General features: G+C 38.1%; 1 protein-coding gene across 5 annotated transcripts in view; it reads left to right on the plus strand.

Moving 5' to 3' along the window:
* TERF1 (telomeric repeat binding factor 1) overlaps nucleotides 1-24,996 on the plus strand; it is a 58,731-nt gene that overhangs the window by 4,406 nt on the left and 29,329 nt on the right. Inside the window, exons 2-9 of one of the 5 annotated variants that reach the window (XM_064267824.1) lie at nucleotides 2,673-2,768; nucleotides 8,656-8,777; nucleotides 11,615-11,701; nucleotides 14,161-14,310; nucleotides 15,062-15,171; nucleotides 18,664-18,723; nucleotides 20,271-20,362; nucleotides 24,826-24,985. In XM_064267824.1, coding sequence (XP_064123894.1) covers nucleotides 2,673-2,768; nucleotides 8,656-8,777; nucleotides 11,615-11,701; nucleotides 14,161-14,310; nucleotides 15,062-15,171; nucleotides 18,664-18,723; nucleotides 20,271-20,362; nucleotides 24,826-24,881 — 773 coding nt within the window. In that variant the 3' untranslated portion in view covers nucleotides 24,882-24,985. Of the gene's footprint in view, nucleotides 1-2,672; nucleotides 2,769-8,655; nucleotides 8,778-11,614; nucleotides 11,702-14,160; nucleotides 14,311-15,061; nucleotides 15,172-18,663; nucleotides 18,724-20,270; nucleotides 20,363-24,825; nucleotides 24,986-24,996 lie in introns of those variants that run through there. The other 4 variants (XM_023545791.2, XM_023545793.2, XM_010588533.3 and 1 more) reach the window with 4 other exon arrangements.

Consider the following 24,996-nt stretch of genomic DNA (forward strand, 5'->3'; position numbering starts at 1 on the left):
TCGCAGGTTGTTAAACAAGTCTTCCTCCAATCCTGATGCCAGGTTCTATATTCAAAGCTGGATTATTTGCTCAGCATACAGACTGAGTAAGTATGGTGAAAGAATACAACCCTGGTGCAAACCTTTCCTGATTTTAAACCATGCAGTATGCCCTTGTTCTGTCAGTTTGTCTACTGTGGTGGCTTGCATTTTGATGTGATGCTGGAAGCTATGCCACTGGTATTTCAAACACCAGCAGGGTTACCCATGGTGGACAGGATTCAGCATATCTTCCAGACTAAAACTAGGAAGAAGGGCCTGCAAACTACTTCTAAAAAAATTGGCCAGTAAATACCTTATGAATAGCAGTGGAACATTAACATTTGGGGCCACTTAATTCTTTGGTGGAGTGACACAGTGGCTGCAACAATGAGCTCAAGCATAACAACCATTGTAAGGATGGTACAGGACCAGGCAGTGTTTCGTTCTGTTGTGCATAGGGTCGCTATGAGTCGGAACCGACTCGACGGCACCTAACAACAACAATTCTTCGTTGTGGGGGTTTGCCCTTGTAGGATGTTTAGCAGCATCCTTGTTTTCTGTCATCTAGATGCCGGCAGCACCCCTCTCTCATTCATGACAATTAAAATGTCTCCAGACATTGTCAAATGTCCCTTGGGGGGACAAAATTGGCCCCCATTGAGAACTGCTGACAAAAGTGCTTAAATCAGTGCTTGGCCTGTAGTAAGGGGTCAAATACAGCTGCTTTTATTTTTATTAGCCAGTTGATCCTCACTAATGTGCTCACTGATATGCTTTTCTGCCAGGAGTGCTCAGTTATGGAACAAGCAGACACTCAGGTTCAACCAGGGTAATTTTTTTTTTCTTGCCCAGCAGATACAAAGAACAGAAAGGCAATGGTGTGTAGGTTATCTGTAAGTACTACATAGTAGACTAACTTGAATACAGAGAGAAGTGAGATAGGAGGGATCTGACTTCCTACCTAGAATCAATTAGGTCTTCTTTGTGTTTTGTTTCCATATTGTCATGAATTGAATTGTGTCTCCCCAAAAATATGTGTTATCAACTTGGCTAGGCCATGATTCCCAGTATTGTGTGATTATTCACCATTTTGTCATCTGATGTGATTTTCCTTTGTTTTGTAAATCCTGTTTCTATGATGTTAATGAGGCAGGATTAGTGGCAGTTATGTTAATCAGCCAGGACTCAAGCCACAAGATTAGGTTGTGTCTTAAACCAGTCTCTTTTGAGATATGAAAGAGAGAAGCAAGCAGAGAGACATGAGGACCTCATTCTACCAAGAAAGCAACTCCAGGAGCAGAGTGTGTCATTTGGACCCGAGGTGCTGAGAGTTTCTTGGACCAGGAGAAGATTGATGACAAGGACCTTCCCTCAGAGCCAATAGAGAGAGAGAGAAAGACTTCCCCTGGAGCTGGCACTCTGAATTTGGACTTCTTGCCTTCTGGACTCTTTGAAAGAGTGAATCTCTCTTTGTTGAAGCCACCCACTTGTGTTAGTTCTGTTCTAGCAGCACCAGATGACTAAGACACATACTATGCTGTACTTATCCTTGATGGCACCGATTAAAATTTTAATTATCTATTTGCATAATTTTTGTTTTCATTTGTACCTTCTTGGTCAATCTAAAATCTTCATGAGGAGCAGGGGCTGGCTGTCTTGTTTATGTCTGAGTCATAAGCACCTAACAAGCTAGCAGTAGACATTTAGTAAATATTTCTTATTAATGATTCTGTATTCAAATTTTATACAAATTTTGTGCCCTCTTTAAATCTTATTTCTATTATGACTATATTTGTTCCTGATAATTTCTGATGTAGCATAAGATTAATGGCATCTTAAAAAAACTGAAGAAATGGAGTAAATCCATGTATTAACTGCTTAGTGGCTGCAGGACTCCTTTTTAGTTGCCTGGTTATTTAAGTAGCCTTTTTATATACATCAACCAAGCCCTGGGTGAAGTATAATGCTATCAGTGGTACCCTTAAATCTTAGCTTAAATGTTATTTCCTCAAAGAAGCCTTCCCTGATGCCTGCTTTCCTCATAAAAAGTACTTAACAAAGTTTCTTTTCTATATGCATCCCCAGCTTTCTGTACTTGTCTTTTTTCAGTTTTCACCACATTTTTACTTTAGTTATTCAATCCTTTGTCCTCGTTGGTATGTGGGAATAAGCTCACTGAGGGCTGGGACTATGGCTTGTCACCCCTGAGTGTACTCACTGCCTAGTACAGCATCTGAGTGACGGTGAGGCTTTGTAAAACTCACTTAACTGAAACCTTATCAGAAATAATGTAAACTATTTCCTATAATATTAAGAATTTTAAAGTTTAAAATAAGCTTCCAGCTAGTGGTTTCTTGCGTTTTATGTATCTAAACCTTTTTTTGTTAAAGTGCTACTTGTGAAAGTGACTGTCAATACTTAGTACCCTACAGGTGAAGCGTCACTTTTGTCTTACAAGAAAGGTATTTATTGTTAGCCTTTTTGTTCCTATTTTTAAAATTACCTATAAATAATTAAAACATAGAGTCCTAAATGTAGGATAATTTTTACAAGATGATAGTAACCTATTACTCAGCAAACCACACAGTGGCACTGCTGGCTCATGTTTGATTTTTTTTTTTTTTTTAATGAAATTCACTTTTCCTTTTCAGCTATTATTCATGGACTGTCCAGCCTAACAGCTTACCAATTGAGAACTGTATACATATGTCAGTTTTTGACAAGAATTGCAGCTGGAAAAACCCTTGGTAAATACATGTTTTTATCTTGTATTTCAGTCTACATCTAAAGGTAAGCCAAAGAGAAGAAGAAACAGATGGGAGCTGTCGTTTGTTTTCCAAGCTTGCTCACATGTATCTGGCATTCATGCATGCATGAGCGCGCACACGTACATGTATATGGTTGTTAAGTGCTGTCACGTAGCTTCCAACTCACAGCAACCCCACGTACAAGGAAGCAGAACACTGCCCGATGCTGTGCAGTCCTCACAATCGTTGTTGTGTTTGAGTCCATTATTGCAACCACTGTGTCAGTCCATCTCATCAAGGGCCATCCCCTTTTTCACTGACCTGCTACCTTACCAAGTGTGTTGTCCTTCTCTAGGGACTGGTCCCTCCTGGTAACATCTCCAAAGTATGTGAGATGACATCTTACCATCCTTGCTTCTTAGGAGCACTCTTGCTATACTTCTTCCGAGATAGACTTGTTTATTCTTCTGGCAGTCCATGGGATATTCAGTATTATTCGCCAACACCATAATCTAAAGGTGTCAATTCTTCATCAGTCTTCCTTATTTATTGTCTACCTCTGGCATGCATATGAAACAACTGAAAATACCATAGCTTGGGTCAGGTGCACCTTAGTCCTCAGAGTGACATCTTTGCTTTTTAACACTTTAAAGAGGTCTTTTGCAGCATGTTTGCCCAGTGCAGTAGACCATTTTATTTCTTGACTTCCATGGGCATTGACTGTGGATCCAAGCAAAATGAAATCTTTGACAGCATCAATCTTTTCTGTGTTTATCGTGATGTTGCTTTTTGGTCCTGTTGTGAGGATGTTTGTTTTACGTTGAAATGTAGTCTTTACTGAAGAATGTAATCTTTGATCTTCATCAGTAAATGCTTCAAGCCCTCTTCCCTTTCAGCAAGCAAGGTTGTGTCTTCTGCATATTGCAGGTTGTTAATGAGTCTTCCACTTATCCTGATGCCACATTCTTCTTCAAGTACTCCAGCTTCTCGGATTATAAGCTCGATATACAGATTGAATAAGTATGGTGAAAAGATACAACCCTGACACACATTTTCTTGATTTTAAACCAAGCAGTATCCCCTTGTTCTGTTCAAACAACTGCCTCTTGGTCTATGTACAGGTTCCTCATGAGCACAATTAAGTGTTCTGGAGTTTCCATTCTTCTCAGTGTTATCTATAATTTGTTATGATCCGCACAGTCAAATGCCTTTGCACAGACAATAAAACACAGGTAAACATCTTTGTGGTATTCTCTGCTTTTAGCCAAGATCCATCTGATATTAGCAGTGATAACCCTCATTCCACGTCCTCTTCTGAATCTGGCTTGACTTTCTGGCAGTTCCCTGTCGAAGTATTGCTGCAACCCTTTTTGAATTACCTCCAGCAAAATTATACTTGCCTGTGATGTTAATGATATTATTTGATAATTTCCACATTCTGTTGGATCACCTTTCTTTGGAATGGGCACAAATACAGATGTCTTCCAATCAGTTGGCCAAGTAGCTGTATTCCAAATTTTTTGGCATTGATGAGTGAGTGCTTCCAGTGATGTATCCGTTTGTTGAAACATCTCAGTGGGTATTTCGTCAGTTGCTGGAGCCTTGTTTTTCGCCAATGCCTTCAGTGTAGCTTGGACTTCTTCCTTCAGTACCATCTATTCTTGATCATATGGTACCTCCTGGAATGGTTGAAAGTCAACCAATTCTTTTTAGTACAGCGACTCTATTCCTTTCATCATCTTTTGATGCTTTCCATATAATCCTTCAAAATTGCAACTTGAGGCTTGGCTTTTTTCTTCGGCTCCTTCAGCTTGAGAAATACCCAGCGTGTTCTTCTCTTTTGGTTTCGTAACTAAGTTTTTGCTCATTTCACTATAATACTTTATTTTGTCTTATCAAGCTGCCCTTTGAAATCTTCTCTGCAGCTCTTTTACTTCATCATTACTACATTTGCTTTAGCTACTCTACATTCAAGAGCAAGTTTCAGAGTTTCTTCTGACACATATTTTGGACTTTTCTTTCTTTCCTATTTTTTAAATATCTTTCCTTGCTTTCTTCAAGTATGATACCTTCATGTCATCCCACAACTCGTGTGGTCTTTGATCATTAGTGTTCAGTGTGTCAAATCTATTCTTGAAATGGTCTTCAGATTCAGGTGGGATATACTTAAGGTTGTATTTTGGCTTTCATGGGCTTGTTTTAATTTTTTTCAGCTTCATCTCGAACTTGCATATGAGCAACTGATGGTCTGTTCCAATCAGCCGCTGGCCTTGTTCTGAGGGATGATATTGAGCTTCTTCATGGCCTCTTTCCACAGATGTAGTCAATTTGATTCCTGTGTATTCCATCTGGTCAGGTGCACGTCTATAGTCACCATTTATGTTGTTGAAAAAGGTATTTGCAATGAATAAGTCGTTCATCTTGGAAAATTCTATCATGTGATCTCCAGCATTATTTTTGTCACTTAGTTCGTAATTTCTAACTACCTAATCTCCTTTGTTTTCAACTTTTGCATTCCGCTCACCAGTTTTCAATGCATCTTGATTGTGTGTTTGATCTATTTCAGACTGCAGAAGTTGGTAAAAATTTCCAGTTTCTTCATTTTCGGCATTAGTGGTTGGTGTGTAAATTTGAATAATAATTAAACTTGTCTTCCTTGGAAGTGTATGGCTATTGTCCTATCACTAACAGTGTGGTGCCTCAGGACAGATCTTGAGATGTTCCTTTTGATGGTGAATGCAATGCCATTCCTTTTCAATTTGTCATTCTTGCTGTACTGGACCATATGATTGTCTGATTTAAAATTTCAACTCACTAACACCTAGGATATCAATCTTTATGTGTTCCATTTCATTTTTGACACCTTCCAATTTTTCTATATTCATACTTCCTATATTCCACATTTCTATTATTAATGGATGTTTGCAGCTGTTTCTTCTCACAGAGTCATGCCACATCAGCAAATGAAGGTTTTGAAAGCTTGATTCCATCCAGGTCATTAAAGTCAACTCTACTTTGAGGAGGCAGCTCTTCCTTAGTCATATTTTGAGTGCCTTTCAACCTGAGGGGCTCATCTTCTGGCATTTTATCAGACGATGTTCTGCTGCTATTCATAAGGTTTTCACTGGCCAATTTTTTGGGAGTAGACTGCCAGGTCCTTCTTCCTAGTCTCTTAGTCTGGAAGCTCCACTGGAATCTGTCTACCATGGGTGACTCTGCTGGCATTTGAAATACCGGTGGCATAGCTTCCAGCATCACATGCAAGCTACCACAGTATGACAGATGAGTGGTGGGTAGGGGTTTGTGTGTGTGTGTGTGTGTGTGAGAATACATATGTATGTGTGTTTATATATATATATACACTTCCTTTAGCTGTCTATGTGTTTCTAAAGGAAGGTAAAGAAATACAGCCCCTATCTTTTGAGAGCAGTGGTTCTCAAATTCTAGCCTGTATCAGAATTACTTAGACCAAAATCCAGAACCAAACTAGTTGCTGTCAAGTTGATTGCGACTAATAGCTACCACATAGGACAGAGTAGAAGTGCCCCATAGGGTTTCCAAGGCTGTAATCTTTACAGAAGCAGATTACACTACTTAGGGTAGCAGACTACACATCTGCCACATCCTACCTGCAGAGCAGCTAATGGGTTCATAACCACTAACCTTTGATGAGCAGCTTAGTGTTTAACCACTGTGCCACCAGAGCTCCTGAATTACCTAGAGGGCTTGTTAAAACAGAGAAGTGCTGGGTTTCATTCCCAGAGTTTCTGATTGGGTAGGATGGATGTGGAACCCTGGAATTTACATTTTTAATAAGTTCCCAGGTAATTCTGATACTGATATTAGGGAACCGACTTCGTAAGCCACTGTCTTGGATATTTCAGTTTAAATTTGACTCCTACTCCTCATGTATTGACTATCTCATCTGACATTTTGCATTTCTGACAATAGTAAAAAATCTACTAAATGACTCTTTTGTGCATTAACAACATACTTTCATGACCATTGAGACATATAGCGTCCACCTATATTTTCTGCCTCTCAGGTCCAGATGGACTTACGTGTCCCTCATAATATTTTGTGTTCCCTGGTCATCCGTTTTGCATAATGCCAATTTTTGCATAATGACTGATGTTTGAAACCTAACCATATTAGTGAGGAATGGCTGTATATGGTAACTTTGTGGTGACTCTTATTATCATATACATTACAGTTTTTAGTGGCAAGTATGATATTGGAAGCTTCTTGGTTGAACTTAATGTCAGCACTTATTTAAGAGAATATGGCTTATATCTATAATATCTCCCTCTTGTCCCTGTAGTTCATTTTTGATTGTAATGGGCAAGCCTGGTTCAATTTGCTTTACAAAGTACTAATAGCTGATGAAGGAGCCCTGATGGGACAACAGTTAAGAACTGAATGGTTGGGAGTTTGAATCCACCAGCTGCTCCTATGGGACAGTTCTACTCTGTCCGATAGGGTCACTATGAGTCAAAATTGACTCTAAGGCAATGGGTTTTTAAACCGTATGGGGCATTTCTACTCTGTCTTATAGGGTCACTATGAGTTGGGATCAACTCGACAGTATGTTTTTGTATACAAAAATAACACCAATGGCAGATATTTACAACATTGTAACATGGTTATTTAAATAACCCTTTGATGCAAATAATTATATATCTTATTGATTTTTGCAGGTTACACAATACTTTCCAAACCATCCTGAGTGATAGGCAGTACTTATATGGAAATGCTTACTTTTAAACATGTATTATATGAAATTCCAGCTTATTAAGTACAACTCTCATGCCACTCACTCATCTAGTTCTCTGGCCCCTGTAGCCTGCTTTGTGTTGGGGTAAGATTAGGTGTGGAGTTGGTGCTAGGAGTATAACTGGACAGAACAAGAGCCAGAGTAGATAGGGAAGAGGTAGAACTGTAGGTTGGTCTGGGCCTGTTTCTGAAGAAGAAAACAGGCTGATGTGGACACAACTGGATAATTCCAGACCATGCAGACTATAGGTTAACAGCATTGTTGTTAGAAGGATTGTTTTTTAGGTTAAATGTGGTAAACTATTACAAAGTGCCCAGCAGTGTTTCACAAACATTCAAGAAGGAGGTAGAATTTGAGGTGTGCCTGGAAGGATTGATATGTTTCGTCAGAATGAGAATGTGAAATGGTACTCCAGACAAAAACATTATTTAAAGAATAAAATATAGTTTACATAGATTGTAGAGCTCTTTATTCCCGTTCTTAACTCCCAAGAGCCCCTCCTTACCCAGGTTTCCTACGTCAGTAAACAGCAGCACTATTTACCTAGTTGCTAAAACCCAAGAGTTCTCCTTGGTTCCACTTTTTTCCTCGTGCTCCACATCTAATCCAGTAACAAGTCCTTTTCCTTCTAAGTTCAGAATTAGTTCCTTGCATTTATTTATTCATTTATTCAATAAATACAGGTATAAGGCATACAGAGACGGTCTTGAATGCCATAGTAGTATACGCTAAAACTCAGATATCAGTATAAACACACTAGTTTTGTGCTGTATAGGTTTGTTACAAGGCAGACTTAAGAACTGTTTAAGAATTCTTCTACTGTGATACTTTATGTTGAATAGTTTGTTTCAGATTTTAGCCCTTAAATCAATACTTGAGTAAAAAAGAAAAGCTTCAAACGTTTTGTAGTATCATCTACCTTACTGTACTTTAAAATTATTTTCATTGAGAAGATTAACTTAGAAAATCAAATCAATTCCCTAGACTGGTATGTGCTAGAACAGTGTCTGACATAGTATACATTTATTAAATTAAGGAATGAATTATTTAAAAACTTATGAAAGTATAGCTCTGCTTAACTTTGTAAGTTACTTATTTTGTTCTCTTTTTAAGATGCACAGTTTGAAAGTGATGAACGAATTACACCCTTGGAATCAGCCCTGATAATTTGGGATTCAATTGAAAAGGAGCATGACAAACTTCATGAAGAAATACAGAATTTAATTAAAATTCAGGTATGAGCGTCACTTTGAGCTTATAATTATTATTTGGCTAGGAAAAAATATACTTAATATCTGCAAGAAATAAAATTTAATATAATCTTTTTCTTCAGAAATTTGACCTCTGTAGTCTTGACATGAACACTGAGAGTTGGGACTTAATGTTTCCTACCCAAAGTATATGTTGCCCCACCTCAGGAAACATACCCAATCTATTTTAAAAATCATCAAGCAGAAAAATACAGTGGTTTGTACTCTCCCAATTTCTATTTAAAGATTATAAGTATGAGGAAAAAAAAAAATAGTTTTTATTGATAATAAATGGACGGATTTTTGTGACCAAGAGAATATAAAATTTTAACTATATAAAGATAATTTTAGGAGTAAACTCTTAAAACATGAAAAGTCAAGATGGTTATTCAAAGATACAGGTAAACAAGCAGGGAAAACATGTTTTGCTAACAGACTAAATACATATTAGGGACATTCTTAGTTAAACAAATTTTTCCATGTTCAATCTTTTGATTATTTTTACAGGTTGGGCAGGAGAAAAAATCCTGGTGGCTCCCATCTTCCCAAGAATGAGTTATTGATAGTGTGACTGTCAAGTAGAATTAGGACCTGAGAGAAAAGAATGGGCTGAAATGTGACTGCTTTTAAGAATTTCAATCCATAGGGAAGAGATGTGTCACTTTATCGTAATCTTTTGGGGCTCTAGAATAAGCTGGCCTTTGTTAATACTCTAGTATAAATTGAGTGATTAACAACAGAGGATATAGGAAACAATATAGTGTTTATTATTTGCCAGGCACTCTTCTAAGCACTTTACATATATAAATTGTTTTTTTTTTTTAATTTTCTTTTATTTACTGAACTTTAGGTGAAGGTTTACAGAACTAGTTTCTCATCAAACAATTAGTTAACACATTGTTGTATGACATTGGTTAACAATCCCATGACATGTCAACACTCTCCCTTCTCAACCCTGGATTCCCTATTAGCAGCTTTCCTGTTCTCTCCTGCCTTCTGGTCCCTGCCCCAGAGTTGATGTGCCCCTTTAGTCTTGTTTGGTTCCATGGGCCTGTTCAATCTTGGCTGAAGGGTGAACCTCAGGAGTGGCCTCATTACTGAGCTGAAAGGGTGTCCAGGGGCCATACTCTCAGGGTTTCTCCAATCTCTGTGAGGCCAGCAAGTCTGATCTTTTTTTTTTTTTTTTAATTTTTATTGTGCTTTAAGTGATTGTTTACAAATCAAGTCAGCCTCTCATACAAAAATTTATATACACCTTGCTATATATTCGTAGTTGCTCTCCCCCTAATGAGACAGCACACTCCTTCTCTCCACTCTCTATTTTCGTGTCCATTCAGCCAGCTTCTGACCCTCTCTGCCCTCTCATCTCCCAGACAGGAGCTTCCCACACAGTCTCATGTGTCTGCTTGATCCAAGAAGCTCCCTCCTCACCAGTATCATTTTCTATCCCATAGTTCAGTCCAATCCCTGTCTGAAGAGTTGGCTTTGAGAATGGTTCCTGTCTTGGGCTAGCAGAAGGTCTGGGGACCGTGACCTCCATGGTCCTTCTAGTCTCAGTCAGGCCATTAAGTGTGGTCTTTTTATGAGAATTTGAGGCCCGCCTCCCACTGCTCTCCTGCTCCTTGGGTTCTTTGTTGTGTTCCCTGTCAGGGCAGTCATCAGTTGTAGCCGGGCACCATCTAGCTCTTCTGGTCTCAGGCTGATGTAGTCTCTGGTTTATGCAGCCCTTTCTGTCTCTTGGAAACCCTGATGGCATAGTGGTTAAGTGCTACAGCTGCTAACCAAAGAGTCAGCAGTTTGAATCTGCCAGGCGCTCCTTGGAAACTCTATGGGGCAGTTCTACTCTGTCCTATAGGGTCACTATGAGTCAGAATCAACTCCACAGCAGTGGTTTTGGTTTGGTTCTGTCTCTTGGGCTCATAATTAACCTTGTGTCTTTGGTTTTCTTCATTCTCCTTTGCGCCAGGTGGGATAGCTACCCAGCTGGTAGTCCAGTGTGTAAAATGATTATTCAGAAGCTTCTGGCTTCCTGGGTTTGTATTAGAGATTTTACAAATATCCTAGCTAGCAAAATTTTTTGAACTAGCCAGTTTTATATATCCTAATCCTCACAAACAACATTGCCTACCTCCTTTTTCATTTCCCTTTTGTTCAAAATTAATATTTAGGAGCATGTGAATTGGACGTACTGTAGCTTCTAATTTAGAAATGCTTGCCTGTAATTTGGCCTATAGGAAGAGAGAGAATGCTGGACATTTATTAGTAAACATTCACGGGACCAAAATTTTCAGGTCTTTTCAAGTCGTACTTTAAAAAAGTATTTTATCATTTTTTTAAATTTGTCGTTTATCAATACAAAATTATTAAGCTAAGTTAAAATATTTAAATGAAGTGTTTTAGACTTGAGGCATTGGTGGTAGAATTCTTGCCTTCCATGTGGGAGTCCCAGGTTTGATACTCAGCCAGTTAACCTCATGCGCAGCTGTGACCCCGTCAGTGGAAGCTTGTGTGTTGCTATGATGCTAAACAGTTTCAGTGAAGTTTCCAGACTAAGACGGACTAGGTAGAAAGACCAGGCTACCTACTTGTGAAAATCAGCAGTGAAAACCCTATGGATCACAACAGTCCAATCCGTAACTGATCATGGGGATGACAGAATAACAGGCAGTATTTCATTTCATTGTGCCATGGGACTGGGGTCAATTTGGCAGTCGCTAACAACAACAACATTTTGGGCTTAGCTGACTTTCTTCAAAATTAAACAACTATTAGATATAAAAAATAAGCAAGCTAAGGCATGTATCTGTCATCCTATCTTTTAGGCTATAGCTGTTTGTATGGAAAGTGGCAATTTTAAGGAAGCTGAAGAAGTCTTTGAAAGAATATTTGATGACCCAAATTCTTATACGGTAATTGTTTAAATTAGAATCATAACATTTTAGAACTGTTTATATGGAATGAGGAAAATTGAAGTTAAATTGTGAAAAAAATGAATGCTTTGTCTTTAAAACCGTATAGAAAAGTGTTGTCAATAGAAATATAATGGCAGTCACAAGTGATTTTAAATTTTCTAGTAGCACATTAAAAAAAAAACAGGTGAAATTAATTTTATTGTTGAAATTAAATTTTAATAATTTTTTTTTACCCTAAAAGATCCAAAAACATTATCCTTAACAATCAATATGAAAATTGTTGATGAGGTACTTTACATTCCCTTTTTTTTATACTAAGTCTTCAAAATCCCGTGTATTTTATACTTAGCTGTAAACCAAACCAAACTCTTTACCATCGAGTCAATTCTGACTCACAGCAACCCTATAGGACAGAGTAGAACTGCCCCATAGAGTTTCCAAGGAGTGGCTGGTGAATGTGAACTGCTGACCTTTTGGTTAGCAGCCGGAGCACTTAATCACTGCTCCACCAGGGTTTCAGTACATCTAAATTCAGACTAGCTACATTTCAAGGGCTTATATGGCTAGTGGCTACCCTATTTGACAACACAGGAATAGAAGAAGGTGTGATAACTTACTTATTTTTCTAAGAAGTTTCTTATGTGATCAATTGTAATATCTTTTGTGGTGAATGTTAACGACAGACAAGCCAAACCGTACTCATTGCCATCAAGTCAATTCTGGCTTGTAGTGACCCTATAGGACAAAATAGAACTGCCCCATAGGGTTTCCAAGGCTTTCAGTCTTTACAGAAGCAGACTGCCACATCTTTCCCCAGCGGAGCAGGCTTAAGGGTTTGAACTGTTGACCTTTCTGTTAGCAGCTCAGCACTTTAACCACTGCACCACCAGTGGAATTTCATTTTTTAAATATTCAACAAAAATCTAAAAGCAGATATTCCAGTAATTCCACTTCCAATACCCTAAATTAGCTCTTGTCACTTTAACTGCACATTTTAAAGCCACAAAGCTTAAAAAAAAATTCCGGCCCCACTGAGATTATTTGATTGGTCTGAGATGGAGCCTGAGAAGTAGAATTTTTTTAAAGTGCTATACCTTCTATTGTGCAGCCATCACTGAAAGAAGTATTGTCCAGGAAAGACTTGTACTGTACACAAGAAAATCTGAAGAAAAATGTTTAGAATAGCATTTCAGTAGTAACAAATAGGCTGGAAGAATGGGTGAATAAATTATTTTTTTCCGTGGAATAGATAGCAGTGAAAATCACTACTTCAACACATATAAATCAGCAGGGATAAATCTCATAAATATAGAGTTGAGCAAAAGATAGCAAATTCAGAAGAACACACATAGTATGACACCATTTGTATAAAATTAAAAGATGCTAACCAAAACCACATATTTGTGGATATACATATATGTAGTACCAGCATAAAGGAATGCCTTGTAATGGTAAATTCTAAATTCAGGATCATGATTACCTTGAGGAGAGCAAAGGAGTGTGTCATGGATTGAATCGTGTCCCCTAAAAATATGTGTCAACTTGACTAGACTATGTTTCTTGGTATTGTGTGGTTTTCCTCTATTTTGTGATCTGATTATCCTCCATTTTGTGATGTGTTGCAAATCCTGGCATCTGTGCCATTTGGGAGTGAGCTGTCCATTATGTTAATGAGGCAAGATTGGGTCATGTTAATAAGGATAAGATGGGCTGCAACACCTTTACTCAGGTCACAGCATTGATCCATGTAAGAGGAGTTCCCCTGGGATGTGTCCTGCACCACCGTTTATCTTACAAGAGATAAAAGGAGAGAGAAGTGAGCAGAAAGGGAGGAACCTACTACCACCAAGAAAGAAGAGCTGGGAGCAGAGCACGTCCTTTGGACCAGGGGCCCCTGCATTGAGAATCTCCTAGACCCAGGGGAAGAAAGGTTGATGCATACAGATTTCCAAGGAAAGCCAGGCCCACAAATGTTGAAGGGAAACAAGGACCTTCCGCCAGAGCTGGTGCCCTGAATTTGGACTCCTAGCCTCCTAAACTGTGAGAGAATAATTTCTTTTTGTTAAAGCCATCCATTCGTCGTATTTGTTTTAGTAGCACTAGATAATTAAGAAAGGCTGCAGTCAGATGATGATAGTCAATGGGCTTCAACCATATTGATAATGTTGTATTTCTTAACATGGGTAATGGACACTCAGGATCATAATATTGTTTTTATCCATTTGTATGTGTCTGAAATATAAATATTAAAAAAAAAATTGGCGCCAATAAAAAATCAGTAAGGAAAAATACGTCAGTGGACCATTTAAAACAAAGGAGAATTTTTAAAAGCTCTTAATTGGGTCTCTTTGTGTTTATATTTTTAGTAAAATTTGAATTCTTTTTCAGTAAATAATATGACATTTCTAATATATTGCGTGCTTTTTGTGTTAATGTATTTACTGTGTTTTCCTTAGCCTTTAAAAAGAAAATTGCTTACAATAATCTCTCAGAAAGATGCATTCCATTCCATTTTTCAACACTTCAGCTACAGCCACATGATGGAGAAAATTAAGAGATATGTGAATTATGTGCTAAAAGAAAAATCATCGACTTTTCTAATGAAGGTATAGATACTATTTCAGAGAGGCTAACTGTGGTTAGGAAAAATTGCTGCAATAACAGAATATTTGGAATAGAAATGTTTTAAAACTAACCAGAATTTTATTGTTATGGTTTTGTAGAAGAATGTAACAAAATGTTACAATTGGTCAATCTAATTTAAGAGTATATAGGTGCTCTTTGTAGTTATTTTTATAACTTTTCAAAGTTGAGTTTTTTTTTTTTAATTAAAATTCTAATAAAAAACATTTTTAATTTAGGTAAAATTTAAAGACATTTTTAGAAGTGAAATGGGATTGAAGGATCTTTTAAAAAAAGTTTATAACATTTTCTGTCATCTTGGCCTCCAAAGTTTTAAGTTTATGTGTAGTTATAGTGGAACATCTTGATTGGTACGAGGTAATTTTGTTTTAAAATATCTGGGATTTTTGTTAATTGTTTACAGTACCCTATTATCTTTTAACGTTGGTTAGAGAGCATTGTGTCATCAAATACACCTCACAGGGAAAGACCCCCTCCGTACTGCATGTAAACCAAGGAGGTAGCTAAAGTAGCTGCTGGCAATTTGATAGTTCACAGTTACTAGATAAGATAACAAGGAAGTACCTTGATTGGCCTGTGAACAGATATTTTAGATAGAACTGTCTTCAAAAATTAGAAAATTTAATTTATACTCTTTATTTAAAATGGCTAAATTTAAAAAATAAAATAAACTGGCTTAGTTAATTCCTGCCTACTCCCATCCTCCTTTTTAAGGCAGCAACAAAAGTAGTGGAAAGTAAAAGAGCAAGAACAAGTTCTCAAGATAAACCTAATAATAATGATAGTGAAATGGAAACTCCGGCTAATTTGGATGTAGGAGAAAGGTTAGTAAATCATTAATTGATTTTTGGTTTTGGGTTGTCAGTGTACTATGTTTATGTAGAAGTGATGCTAATGAGCTGTTACTATAAATGATTCATTAATGGTTATCTTATTGATAACTAACATTTAGATACTTGGAATACTCTGCAGTTACTTCACTCCTTGTACAAATTCTGCTGTATATGCTAAGCAGATACAAAAGTGAAAAAACTACCCTTTAAATAATATAATTTCACTTACTGTTTTTGGAGAGTATATGCTCTGGAATGAGGTGGCTCTTTGATCCCACATGCCCTCACTATGTGACTTTCTCACTGTACTGAGGGTTATTCTAGCATGTAAAGGTGTTTTTATACATCTTCCCTAAGGGCAAGCTAATCACTTCATCTGGTGTCAACTGAAGAAATAGTGATTTGCTCCAGTGCTGGAGGAAAACGGGCTGTGTCAGTCATACATATGAGACACAGTAGTTCAGTCTCAAGCTATTTCTTTTTTGGGTATTTTCCAGTGGTGATTTTTATAGAATTGATTTTTACCTTTTACCCTTACTTTAAAAACTAACTTTGCTGAGGAAGGTACAGCTCTTATCATTAAAGACTTTCTTTTCTGCCGAACCCATGGTTCATTCCCTGTATCTTTCCACCCTTATCCAAAGGCCAGATAATCAGATCCCTGTGGTTCTCTGGATAGATCTGTTTGACAAGGGATGTAATGTTATGTTTTCTCTTGAGACCATGACTTGATGGTTGCAGGGACCCCTATCTTAGCTATTTATTTGGGGGTGAGGATTGGAGCCCAAGTCAGATGTACACTGCATTGGTCCCAGCTCAGGACTGAGGCTTGGATATAGTGGTCCCTCCTGTTGTTTCTGTGTATCACAACGTGACCCGGTTCTCGTTTCATCTCCCAAGGCTCTGTTGAAGTCTTATTTCTAAGACTGTTATGAGAAGTAGAGTTTTTCTTACTATTGGCACAATTATTTCATTTTGTTTAGAAAATCGAAGTTGAATAAATACTAAGACCCACAACATTTTGGCTTAGCCTTCCTGACCAGTATAATATTGCTGCTTTAAATAAAATTAGGTTAAATGAAAACTTACGGTTCTTGCAGATAAAGAACAAATTCCATATGCGTGCTCCTTTCCTCATACAGTATCACTGTTTGCTGCCAAGTGATTCTGCCTCCTGGCAACCCCATGTGTGTCAGAGTAGAACTATATACTCCATAGGGTTGTCAATAGCTGATTGTGTGGAAGCAGATCGCCAAGCTTTTCTACTGAGGTTCCTTTGGATGGACTCGAACCTACTCCTTTCTGTTAGCAACCGAGCACATTAACCATTTGCACCACCACCTGCTTATTTCAGATGCTATCCTGGACACAGTTCAATCATTGTGCCTGAAATGATATTCTTAATGTTCTTTTCTCCTTCTCTGTACCCTCCTTTACCTCTTATATTCAGTTGTCTCCCCGAGTCTTAAGGATCCTATCTCAGAAATGCCTCTAATTCTTATCATTTTTATTCTAGATTACTACATAGCTTTGTACCACACCAGTCCACCTTTGACATGACTCCCAGAGTTAGATTCCCACAAAAATAAATCTGTTTAAGTAAATAATTTCTTGGCTTAAAAACCTCTGCTGGTTTCGTTTTTCCTACTAGATGAATCAAAATTTATTGGCATGACTTACAAAGCTTTGCATAGCCCCTTTTTATATTTTTTCATCCATCGCATCTCTGAGCATTACTCCCTCTGTGCCTGTGTATTTGCTACTTTCTAGCAACATAGAACTTCTCTCTGATTTTCAAATGTTAGATCTTTCATGCCTGTCTACTCTTACTTAGTTTCTTCTGTTTTGTATTCACCTCTGTTCTCTCCAAGACAAGCTCATACTTGAGCCATTTAAGGCCTATCTCAAAGATCACCTCTGCGAAGTCTTTCCCAGCCCTCCGATTAGTTGTCACTTATGTGCCCCTGTAGGACCAAGTCACACCACTGTAAGACCAAGTCACACCACTATAAGAGGATTTGTATAGTAACTTATCTGTTTGTCTCTCTGTAACTCTCATTAGATTGAGAACTCTTGGAAGAGCCTCAGTTAGGTTTGAAATACATTCATTAGCTTTTTGCCCTGGTGCCTAGTTCATTATCTGGCATACATAGAATTTATGGTGCCCTAGACACAGGGAGCAAAACCAAAATTATTGTTGTGTGTCATTGAGTCGATTCCGACTCATTACAACCCTATATGACAGAGTAGAACTGCCCATAGGGTTTTCTAGGCTGTAATCTTTACTGGAGTAGATCGCTAAGTCTTTTCTCCCATGGAGCCACTGGTGGGTTCAAACTGCTGACCTTTGAGGTAGCAGCTGAACGCTTAACCAATGCGCTATCAGGGCTCTCTCTAAAACCAAAATTTGGGACAGGTTAAAGATCCAGAATCAGGCAGGTATCAAAACCATCCTGGAAACAAATAGAATTGGGGCAAGTGAAGTGTCAGATTTGCCAGTATCAGGACAGGAATCAGGATTCAAGTAAAGCAACCATAAAAACAGAATTGTGACTGCTGAGATCAGACAACTACTGGAATGTGTGGAACCCTCCTATATAATCAAGACTAGATGAAATCAAGGATAAGCATTTTGCTCTGATAAAGTTTATAATTATTTGAGACAATAAGAATTAGGATGTGAAACAAATTGTTAATTACTGTCAAGTCCACCCTGACTCATGGCGACTCCATGTGTACAGAGTAGAACTCCATAGGATTGTTCAAGGTTGTAACGTTTTGAAAGCAGATTGCCAGGCCTGTCTTCCGAGGCACCTCTGGGTGGGTTTGAACCACCAGCTTTCCAGCTAATAGTCAAGTACTTAAATGTTTGTACCATTCTGGGACTCAAAACAAATAGTAGCACATGTTATATAATTTGGTGTTAAAGTCTTATAGATAGACTTAAATGCTGCAAATGTTGACAGAGAAAGCTTCACAGAGTGGTGTTGAGCAAGGCCTTCAAAAATGCCTGAGATTTTTGGAGGTAGATAGAAGAGTAAATGTCATGTCAGGAGAGAGGAATTGTACCAGTGAATGTATGGAGGTTTAAATGGTCATGCTGTATTTGTGGAGGCAGACTTGCCTACAACCAGGGGAAGAGAGATGTGTTTAAAAATTCAGTTGGAGGATATTGAGGAGGCCAAGAAATTAAACTTGAATGGATGGAAATAAAGAGCTATGGAAGATTTTTTGAAAGAATAACATTATGAATGCTAGAGTACAGCACTAACTAAGCTTAATTTATGTTTGGGGAAGCTTGATTGAATACCTCTTGTAAGCACATCTGGACAAAATTAGCCATGTTGTCATAATATTACCAGGGTTTCTTTCCAAAGATTTTTTTATAAATTGAAATATAACTTTACTGTGTGGAAAGTATTAGCCTTAGGAAAAGGTGTTTATTTGTTTACATCTTACGATTTTTTTTTTCTTCTTTTAAAGTGTTAGTGACAAACAGTCTGCGGAAACTGAATCCTCAGAGGGTACAGTATCCTTATTGAGGTGAAGTAAATTGACATTTTTCTTCTTTATTTTTAAAATCTTTAATTGAAATAATTCATGCAGACCTAAATATGTTGTAATAACAACCATTTAAATCACATGATTTAGCAAATGTCTCAGATAATAGATAGTTCCAGTGGCATGACACTCCTAACTGTCTAGAAATTCCAATCTGTAGAGACCTGTCTCTGGGATCCTGAGTTGTTTAATTTTGTTTCTACAAGGCCATTAGTACAATACACGTATAGGTAGTCCTTGAAAGCAGATGTTTGGTAAACTCTTACTCTGTCATAGAAACAAGGATAATGATGCTGGGGCAGGAAGAGAGTAGGGGTTACATTTCTGATGAATGTCCCAAAATTCCAATTTTATGGAATTACCTGAAAAACGGTGTTTGATCTACTAGTAATGCTATGACACACAATGTAACATTTTCAGAGAGCAGAAAGTCTGCAGGAAGGATTTTAGAGATGGAGCAGCTTGGGATGCTGAATTTCTGGAACCGTGGGAGGGCGGCCTGGCTGACTTGGTGTGAAGGAGGTTATTGGAGATGGAGAGTTGAGAGGCCAGGACGTTATATGGGGTGTCCATTAGAACGCCGAAATACTTCCTGATAATAGCAGCACTTGAGAACAAAGAAAGACCTGTGAATGTGCTTGTGAGTGAATATGAAGAGTGGTAGAAGGTAATACACCTCAGCAGCATAAATCCTCAAAGGGCTGAGGTTTCTATGGAAGTAGGCTCCTGAAAGTGGCATTTAGTGGGCAATAAAAACAATAGAAACCTACCTCTTGGACCTTGTGGTTCATGGAGGGAAATAGATTAAATCAACCTGTAATTGAGAGAGCCACAAAGGAGGGAAACATTATCCCCAGGGGAGAGCTAGATTTCAGACAAGGCAAGGAAGTAGAGGGACTGGTGAAGGGGTAGAGAATGGCATCCCAGAGAACACTGTAGAAAGCTTTGGGAGTTTGGGAAAGGATTAACAGGCTACTTAGTGCTTTTCTGGGATGAGCATATAGATAAATAGGCCAGCATTTTGGGTGGCGATATAATAGCTGCCCAGATTTGCAGGGCTGTCAGACAAGTGTGTTTGACATCATGTATTTCCAAACAGCCTTACCTTGCAAAAAAATAAATAAATAAGGCCCCTTTTTGAAGCTATAAAGGTAATCGAATGATATCTGCTGTCATGTAAAGGAATTTTGGAATTCCTCTCTTGGGAGTAATTTATAAGCCATAGGAGAGTATGAAACACAGTACTTCATAGTCTTGAGGACTCTTGCTCTAATTGGAAAACCAAAGGAATCTTGATTTCTGAGTGGATTAGATATAAGAAATAAGTTTGTTATGGGGGAAAGGGAAGTCTGGCAACGTATCTTAAGAGGCCAAAGGTTAAGATCGGCTCTAAGCAAGGACAGCACCAAAGGAAGCAGACCAGCGTAAAAGAAGACCCTAGAGCAGACGTTAAAACAAATCACTTACCTTTTTTCTATAGCTTTGCTAGTCTTTCTGGAACCTATCACAAGCTTTCTCATTTTATTCAGGTCTCACAAGAATCTCTTCTTATCTAAGTTTAACCATGGATGCCAACTACAAGATCCTGGTGAGACAGAGGAAAGAATAGAAACTCTTCAAAGTGAGTACTTTTGATACTATTTTAGAAGTATAGAATTGGGTGTGTGCTTAAAAGCCCTCCAACCATTGACCCACCGCCACTCACAAATACACACTTCAGAAGCACAAAGAGGTTAAATACATTAAATTATAGGGTTAATTAGAGGTGGTGCTTAGAAAGTTATTTTGACTGCTTAGCTGAGAGTACTTTTGTTACTGTAATACTCTGCTTTTCTACCTTAACTATATTCAGCATGAACTTCAAGTAATAACTTTTCTGAAACAAATGAGTAGAATGTTTTCTGTCTACCTTCTTTAATGTATTTATAATTTATTATCCTTGTGAAAGGCATTGCTGGATTTAAAAGACACAACAATAATCATAAAAGCTTCTTAAAACTGTTCAAAATTATTTCCAATTATAATTTAATTGTAATTTCCTTCTAGATACATATTCATTCCACAAAAGAATGTTCCAAGTACCGTACTAATGCAGAGATTTTGTTGTTGTTGTTGAGTGCCATTGAGCTGGTTCTGACTCATAGTGATCCTATAGGGCAGAGTAGAACTGCCCCATAGGATTTCCTAGGCTGTAATCTTTTTTTATTTTTTTTTTTAATTGTGCTTTAGGTGAAGGCTTCAGAGCAGATTAGTTTCTTATTAAACAATTAATACATGTATTGTTTTCTGACATTGGTTGACAACCTGTCAACACTTGGTTTTGACAGGTCGTCAACACCAAGTGTTGACCTTGGGTGCCCCATTTCCATTTGCCCAGCTTTCGTATTCCCTCCTGCTTTCTTGCCTTCTCATCTGTGCCTCTGGGCTACGTGTATTGTTTTATGGGCCTATCTAATCTTTGGATGAAAGGTAAATCTCAGGAGTGACTTCAGTAGTGAGTAAAAAGGGTGTCCAGCAGCCATACTCTTGAGATTTCTCCAGTCAATGTCAGATTGGTAAGTCTGATCCTCTGTGAGTTTGAATTTTGTTCTACATCTTACTGAGACCCTCTATTGTGATCCCTGTCAGAGCAGTTGGTGGTGGTAGCTGGGCACCATTTAGTTGTGCTAGACTCAGTCTGGTGGAGGCTGTGGTAGTTGTAGTTAATGCAGAGATTGTTAAATCTTACACATTCAAATCCAAATACTTATTAATATAAAAATAATTGTTGTTAGTTGCCGTCAAGTTGACCCTGAGTCATGGCAACTTTATATATAACAGAATGAAACCTTTGCCAAGTCTTAACGTCATCTTCATCGTCATTGGTATGCTGTAGTCCATTATTTTCGCTATTTGTGTCAATCCATCTCATTGAGGGTTTCCCTCATTTTCCCTGACCCTGTACTTTATCAGCCGTGAAGTCTAAGATGTCCTTTTCTAGCAATTGGTCTTTCCTTACTTGTCCAAAGTGAGCACGACAAGGTCTCACCGTCCTTGCTTCGAAGGAGCCATTCCAGTTGTATTTCTTCTAAGACTGATTTGTTCATTCTTCTGGCAGTCCAAGGTATATTCAGTATTCTTTGCCAGCACTACAGTTTGAACTTTTGACTTCTGTTAATTCTACTTCTGTCTTCCTTTATCATTGTCCAGGTTTTGCATGCATATGAGTTGATTAAAAGACCGTGGGTTGGGTCAGGTGATGCATCGTTGTCATGAAAGTGACATTTTTGCTTTTTACAACTTTAAAGAGGGCTTTTGCAGCAGATTTGCTCAATGCAATATGACATTTTATCTCCTGACTGCTGCTTTTATGGATGTTGATTGTTGATCCAAGTTGCATGAAATCATTGACAACTTCAAGTTCTTCATTTATCATGATGTTGTTTATGGGTCCAGTTGGAGGATTTTCATTTTCTCCATAGTCAGGTGTGATCCATACTAAAGACCGTAGCCTTTGACCTGAATCAGTAATTGTTTCATGTAGTCTTCGTTTTCGGCAAACAAAGTTGTGTCATCTGCATGTTACAGTTTGTAAATTAGTCTTCCTCCAGTCTTGATGCCATATTCTTCATATAGTTAAACTTCTTGAATTATTTAGTCAGCGAACAGATTGAACAAGTAAGGTGAAAGAATCCAACCCTTCTGCACACCTTTTCCAATTCTGAACCATGCAGTATCACCTTGTTCTATTCAAACAACTGCCCCTTGATCCATATACAGCTTCCCCATGAGAACAATAAAGTGTTCTGAAATTCTTTGTGATGTTGTATGTAATTTGTTATGATCCATATAGTCGAATGCTTTCGTGTAGTTAATAAAACACAGGTAAGCATCTTTCTGATATTCTCTGCTTTCAGCCAAAATCCATCTGACATCAGCAGTGGTCTCCCTCATTCTACATCCTCTTCTGACCCTGGCTGGAACTTCATGGCAGTTCCTTGTTGATATATGGTTGCAATTGTTTTTGAAATACCTTCAGCAAAATTTTGCTCGCATGTGATAGTTAGTAATGATATTGTTCGATAATTTTTGCATTCTTTGTGATGACCTTTCTTTGTAATGGGTACGAACATGGACCTTTTCCAGTCACTTGGTCAGGTGGCTGTCTTCCAGACTTCTTGACATAGATGAGTAAATGCTTCTGACACTGCATCCGTTTGTTGAAGCATCTCAGCTGGTATTCCGTCAGTTCCTGCAGCCTTGTTCTTCACCAGTGTCTGCAGTGCAGCTTGGACCTCTTCTTTCAGTACCAGCAGTTCTTGATCATATGCCACCTCCTGAAATGGTCGAGTGTCAACCAACTCTTTTTGATACAGTGACTGTGTATTTCTTCCATCTTTTTTTATACTTACAGTATCATTTAATTTTTTCCCATAGAGTCCTCCTTCAGTAATGCAACTCGGGGCTTGAATTTTCTCTTCAGTTCTTTTATCTTGAGAAATGCTAACTGTATTCTTTTCTTTCGGTTTTCTAACTCCAGGTCTTTGCACATTTCCTCATGATACTTTGTCTTCTCGAACTGCCCTTTGATAAATCGTTTGTTCAGCTTTTACATCATCATTTCTCCTATTCACTTTAGCCACTCCATGTCAAGAGCAAGTTTCAGAGTCCCTTCTGGTGTCCATTTTTTTTTCTTATTTCTTGTCTTTTGAATGACCTTTTACTTTATGTATGTTGTCCTTGATGTCTGTCTTAGTCATGTAGTGTTACTATGAAAGAAATACCACAAGTGGACAGCTTTAACAAAGAGAAATTTATTCTCACAGTTTAGTAGGCTACAAGTCCAAATTCAGGGCGTCAGCTCAAGAGGAAGGCTTTCTCTCCTTGTTGGCTCTGGAGGAGGATCCTTGTCATCAATCTTCCTTGGTTGAAGAGCTGCTCAGTATAGGGACCTTGAGTCCAAAGAGCCGGCTTTTCTCCTAGCTCTTGTTTCTTGGTGTTGTGAGATCCCCATGTGTTTCTATCTGCTCACTTCTCCATTTTATATCTCCAAAGAGATTGGCTTAAGATACAACCTAATCTTGTAGTTTGAGTCCTGCCTGATTAACATAACTGCTGATAATCCCATTTCATTAACATCATAGTGATGGGATTTACAACAGACAGAAAAATCACATCAGTTGACAAAATGGGCAATCACACAATACTGGAACTCATGGCCTAGCCAAGTTGACGGATATTCTGGGGGGACACAATTCAATCCGTGACAGTATTTGTCTGCAACTTTTCTGATCTTCAATCATTAGTGTTTGGTGCATCAAATCTATTATCCAGATAGTCTGTAAAGTCAGGCAGAATGTATTCAAGGTCATACTTTGACTCTTGTGGACTTGCTTTGATTTTCTTCAGCTTCGCTGTTAGCTTGTACTTGAGCAGTTGATAGTCTGTTTTTCAGTCAGCACCTGGCTATGACTCGACTTTTGATACTGAGCTTCTCCATTGTCTCTTTCCACAGATATAGTCAATTTGATTCCTGTGTAATCAGTTCATCTAGGGAGGTCCATGTATAATTGTCAATTGTGTCGTTGAAAAAAAGGTATTCTTGATGAATAAGTCCATGGTCTTACAGAACTCTGTTATGTGATCTCGGTATCATTTCTGTCACCAAGGCCATATTTCTGACCTGCTGAAATTGATTTACTGTCCAATCAAGATGCATTGATAATTACCGGTGATTGGAATGCAAAAGTTGGAAACAAAGAATGAGTAGTAATTGGAAAATACAGCATTGTAGGTGTGTAGTTATTAACCTGTCGCTGGGTTTTGGATCCTCGTTATTCTTCAGGATAGAGCGCAGGGTGTTCTTTTTAACAGTGAATGCAGTGTCGTTCCTCTTCAACTTGTTGTTCCACCATAGTAGAGCATATGATTGTCAGGGTCAAAATGGCCAGTACTAGTTCCTTATAGCTCACTAATGCCTCGGCTATCAGTTTTCAAGCATTCCATTTCATTTCTGACAATTGCCAATTTTTCTTGATTCATACTTCATACATTCCATATTCTGATTACTAATGGATGTTTGCAACTGTTACTTCTCATTTTCAGTCATGCCACATCAGCAAATGAAGATCCTGAAGGATTTACTCCATTGGTATAATTAAGATCAATGCGGCTTTGAAAAGGCAGTTTTTCCCCAGTTGTGTTTTGGGTGCCTTCCAACCTGAGGGTCTCATCTTCCAGCACTGTATTGGACAATGTTCTGTTGTGATGGGTGAG

The sequence above is a fragment of the Loxodonta africana genome, chromosome 14 (assembly GCF_030014295.1).
Source record: "Loxodonta africana isolate mLoxAfr1 chromosome 14, mLoxAfr1.hap2, whole genome shotgun sequence".
NCBI lineage: Eukaryota > Metazoa > Chordata > Mammalia > Proboscidea > Elephantidae > Loxodonta > Loxodonta africana.